The 5122-nt window shown below is 40.1% G+C and overlaps 1 protein-coding gene across 1 annotated transcript; it reads right to left on the bottom strand.

The window, feature by feature from the left end:
- Positions 1–510: 510 nt before the first annotated feature.
- Positions 511–4636, bottom strand: SGOL1 (shugoshin-like 1 (S. pombe)). Its single transcript, XM_008941843.1, has 9 exons — positions 4501–4636; positions 4221–4414; positions 3776–3880; positions 3225–3289; positions 3135–3175; positions 2922–3038; positions 1495–2334; positions 870–1038; positions 511–652 (listed from the first exon to the last, which is right to left on the bottom strand). The coding sequence occupies exons 1-9, from the start codon at positions 4634–4636 to the stop codon at positions 511–513; spliced, it is 1809 nt and encodes a 602-aa protein (XP_008940091.1).
- Positions 4637–5122: the final 486 nt, after the last annotated feature.

Consider the following 5122-nt stretch of genomic DNA (forward strand, 5'->3'; position numbering starts at 1 on the left):
GAACACATGGAAACTGCAGAAAGAACACCAGCCCCACTGTTTCCAAAGCCTCAGACATTTATTACATGTGAGCTTCAACAAAAAACTACAGCCATTACTTAAACAACATCTGTATAATCTTTATGAAAAAAAACAAAATATCAATTAAAAAAATTGTTCTTACGTGCCTGAAGTCCACCCGTGCCAGCCACTGTAAGACCAAGCAAACTATAATCCATAAAATTACATTCCCTATCTTTTCCATCAGATGTTCCTGATACTCAGTTCTATAATGTTCTATAATGTGCCCCCTCTCAGAAGAGTTTGAATAAAATCACCTTAGTTATAAAAGAAGTCTTGTGTCTCCTACATCATTATAAACAAGTCACCAGATTAAAAACAAAACCCCTTAATATTGGACTCTTAGAAAAACTTGCATATTTGTGTAAGGTATTGTGCGACTGCTTTCCAGGACGAAAGATTACCTTTCTCCATGGAGCAAGCATGGCTCTGCTGCTGTGACTGGAAATCTCAGCAACAACCAACAAATTTCTCATTATATTTTGATAAAGCTTCTTTCTTAACAGAATGGCATTTAGCAGTTTTTTTCTGCTTGAAAATTGGAGAATTCAGAAAATGTGTGTCTGTAAATGGATCTCCTCTCCGGAGTTTCCTGTGTTAAAAAAGAAAGGCAAAACTGAGTTTTGTCAATTAATACATTAACTTTCAGCTAGTAAGTTCAATTTCACATGAACTATTTTGTATTACTAACATCAGACCCCCGTTGGATGTTTTAAGATCTTACTTCCAATATTAAAATAATCCCCTCAAATCCTCCATTTGATGGAATATCATGAAAATTTTATGACACCAGCAAGTAAGACACGTACCCTGCAATACTTGGTTCTTTATAGCTCACAGTAAGAGTGCAGCTTCGCTTGCGTTTTGGAGACCGGGGTCCTTCACCTCCCGGGGCTGTATTGGCATGCCCACCACTGGGGAGCAATGAAATGGTGTTGGTGACATCACACAGACGATGAGATGGCTCAGAAGGCTGCCCTGGGAAGAAACGTGGCACACTTCAGACAATTCAGGCAAGCAAGCTTTAAAAAGAATGTCAATTAACTTACTAGGTGTGAAGTAACTCTCTGCTATAACTAGTTTACCTTTCCACTTAAGAATACGTAACAGAATCAGTATTAAGAATTTCAATTTGGAAAAATAAATTAACACTAAGCTGTGCCAAGCAAAGTCTGATGTCTTATTCCCCTTATCAATTTATACTTTTCTCTGTCCTCAGCACGAAATACATCATTAAATATATCTAAAATACAGTATTCAGTGTCCACCAATTTCTTAAAGCATATCTCTAATTACAATTTCTGCTAAGGAAAAAAGTGATCTAATGGTATTTATAACATTTCTATTAAAAACCATAAAAATAAACCAGCCTAAGTCCATTAAACAATGTTATCTCCCAAGGAAACAAAAACACAGAACACTTTCTACACTTACTAACAGACTTGTCACTTGATTTACTGCTTTCAGTCTCTGTGTCGTTATGGAGTTTCTCCTCATGCTGAGACAGACATCTTTTGGACCTTGGCCTTGCACAGACTGGTGATGGATCTTTCTTGTCCGCGGAACTTTTCTTTTTCGATTTACTCTTGTAAGGCTCATAGAGGCTGTCATCTGAATCTTCCTCAACATCACTTGACTTCATAGTACTAGTTTCAGATAAGGAGTCCTTGTCATCCACACTAGTATTTGTGTCATTCACCTTATTTTGTCGAAAAGGTGTAAGATGGACACGCTCTTCAAAATTAAAGTTGTAAGCATCGCTGAAGCCACCCAAGAAATCCAGCTTTTCTGTAGAAACCTCTTTATCCTGTTTTTGTTTTGGTCTTTGTTTGGAAGTATTTTTAGGCCGCTGCAGTTTTCTCTTCCGATGCTTTTCTTTCCTTATTTGAAAGTCTTCTTTGCTTTTACACTCACGTTTAAGATCAGAGTCACTGCTTAACTTGAATTGTGCAGTTTCAGAATCTATCTGCCCCTCCACCACCTGCAAGCCTACCTTGTTCAACTGAGAAATATCTGAATTTATGTTCTCTACGGTACACTTCTGTAGACTTTCTTCAAGTCTAATTTCATCCTGTTGAGAAAGCTCTTCTATTGAATCAGGTGCTTCAGAGTAGTCCAAGACACCAATGCCAAGTTCGTGATTTCTCATCTTTGAATAGCGACGCCTGGTGGACACACATTTTGGTAACACATGACCAAATCCATCACTTCCACTCAAAGAAACACTTTCCAGCTCTGACCCCATGCTGTCCAGATGAAAATCAGATGTTTGTCCTTGTAAGTGAAGGGAAAAAGTCGTATTAAATCTAAATAGTAAAAACCTGTTAAAGTTTTGTGCAAATTACGAACCTGTAGAAAATTAAGACTATTCTAAGAATTTTCTGCACAGATTTCTATAAATCAGTATTCTGCAATCAAGACAAAACCTGTTTCATAGAGCTTCCAGACAGAAAGCAGTTAGGTATACTACACCAGGATTTTCCTTTAAGGAAAAAAGGTTATCTACAATAACTTACTTTTCTGAGTACCTTGCTTTAACAGTTTTTGATTTCGTAAGTGGTAATACTTGACTAAAGACAGCTTTACTCTGTAGAACCTTTTGGTAAATGAGCAAGTTAGAACACAGGTATATAGAAGCCAAAGTGTTTTCAAATTCTTCCTGTTTTGCTAGGCATCGTCATTCAAAAAGGTTATCAGTTGTCAACATGAATACCTAAACTTATTATCAAAAGTGCAAAATTACTTGACAGTTATTTCAAAAGCAGTAGCTCCATTCACAAACTTACACTCACATGTGTGGTTTTTTTTCTTTTTTCTCTCCCTCAACTCAGAATAGAGCAACATATAACTGATTTCATTACCTTTATCTGGAACTACTGTGAGCAAGGAAAGATCTTTGTCAGATTCCTCGCAGATGTCAACTACAGTGTGAGCCAGCTCATTTCTGTCATCATCAGCCCCCACCCTGCTCTGAGGTACTCGACCAGCATACTGCAGAGAGCCTCTAGAAAAAAAAACAAAGGCAGTATTTACTAACTAGTGATACATTTTAAGACAATGAACTACTTAATTACATTGGATATCTTTGCCTTTCGCAGGCAGAAAATTAAGCTTACTGTAACAGGATATTAAGGTATAAATAGCTATTAACAAAAGATACTTACACAGAATGTATTTGTTCTACGACACTGGAGCTACTTTTGAGAGCTGCAGGAATGGGTCTCTGATTCTGTCAAGAAAATAAGTTGTACTGTGACTGAGCAGCTGAAACAAGCTTGCACCACATGCAAGTTTTAGACAACAGCCAAGTTACCCACAGAGGGGCCAAAGAGGCCCTTGACTCTTTTCTTTGTGGCTGGCTAACACAAAGCACTGCAGGATCTCACGTACTCGGGTCCTGCAAGTTCCCACATTCAGCACCAGCCCAATCACAGACAGTGGACAGGGGAAGGAGCCATGAGGATGGTAGAGGGAACAAGGCACAAAACCATAATAAACCAGGGTGTCCCTACTGCCTCAGAGCAGAGCCTCACTTCCACTAGGAACCTGCTACACATCCTCTAAGCACTGACTCCGTGTTCCCATACTGGGAACTGTGGGATTACTCATGCCTCCAGACTATGTCTCAGATCTCAAAAACTATGTGTGTCTGTGCTTGAAGGAGTGAGGGTCAGAAGTAACAGAAATCTTGCCACTCAAGAGGAAAGGTACTTACTACAGCAATGGAACACAAATCCTTCACTGGGCCAAGAAGATCAATTGAGTCCAGTAAGTTCTGAGAAACCTGTGAAATTATCTCATTCAAGGCTGACAGTCGATTCTAAGGGACAAATGATACCAGTTACTGTCATACTCTAATATCAATTACCAATACAATAACTTCTTATTGGTATTATAAGATAACCAAATCCTCAAGATGCCTGCGTCAGGAACCACCAACTGCAACAACAATTCAAAGAAGATAGTTATAAGAAGAACGAATAGACAGAGGGGAAAAAAAAAAGTTAATGACCAGATTAGGTAAAAAAAAGAAAAAAACAATTGTCCCACCTACTGAGCTAATTTTTCATGAAACTTTTAAGATCCTAAAAAATATTAGTGGATTAGTGCAGATTCTGATTGCCAGCTACATTAAATCATAAAGTTGTTATTAGAAATACCTCAACAAGTCCTTCTTGCTTGCACCTTAGTTTTCTTTCCAAGTCAAATATCTGAAGCCTCAGGTCTTGACAGGTTTTGGTTAAATAAAGAACAGTAGCCTCAGCATCCCTCCGTTGGACCTTTTCTTCTTGCAAAGCCTGAGCTAGAGCTTTGTTGTTTGCTTGGAGGCTCTTTATTTGCTTGGAGTGGTTGGCTGCAACAGAACAGTGAGTATTTTAACTTGGTTAAAAAAAACCAAGATATCTATATGAAAACTTTAAAGATATTTAAGCCTCTTACCTGGTATTTTGCACCTTACAGTGGAGGTCTGGCTAGTTTTACCCAACCGTATCCATTTCTGATTTCTTCTCTCTTTCATTCGTTCTTTTATGCCACTCAGGCTGTCTTTGAAGGGCTTTTTCAAGTATGCAGCCATCTCCTACCTTTAGGCATATGAAGGGTAAGGAACTCTTTCAGCTGGTGTTGCACAATGCCTCCCAGAGCCAAAAGAAAAGGAACAGAAGCAAGAGTACAGCTTACAGTATTTTTAAGTTACACATAAACACACAGAAGAGACCCACAAAAACAGAGAGACAGCTTTGAAACGCTTTCAAAACCAATTTTTACAGCAAAGCTACTGTCACTGCTGCCAGTTACTTGAGCTGACAAATGCCTGGTGTCCGCGGCGGCGGCGACCAGTCCGAGGCCTCTGAGCACTCGCATCGGGGCGGTGCGACGGGCAGGGGAGGCGGATGGGTGCGTGCCCCGAAGCGACAGGAAGCGGGCCCTCGGCTCGCCTCACGCCGAACGAAGGCGGCCCCTCATGACAGCCAAACACCCGCCCGATGACCCGCCAGCTGTACCTCCTCAGAAAGGCGCACGTAGCACCGGGCACCTCCCACGCACGGCCACGTCTGCCCGA

Source organism: Merops nubicus, unplaced genomic scaffold (assembly GCF_000691845.1).
Source record: "Merops nubicus isolate BGI_N331 unplaced genomic scaffold, ASM69184v1 scaffold21266, whole genome shotgun sequence".
Lineage (NCBI taxonomy): Eukaryota > Metazoa > Chordata > Aves > Coraciiformes > Meropidae > Merops > Merops nubicus.

Coding starts and splice junctions, on each gene's coding strand:
- SGOL1 (XM_008941843.1), bottom strand. CDS start 4,636: ATGGCTGCATACTTGAAAAAGCCCTTCAAAGACAGCCTGAGTGGCATA. Junction 2,335..2,921: donor CACAGTAGTTCCAGATAAAG/GTAATGAAATCA, acceptor TTCACTTACAAG/GACAAACATCTGATTTTCAT. Junction 1,039..1,494: donor ATCAAGTGACAAGTCTGTTA/GTAAGTGTAGAA, acceptor GTTTCTTCCCAG/GGCAGCCTTCTGAGCCATCT.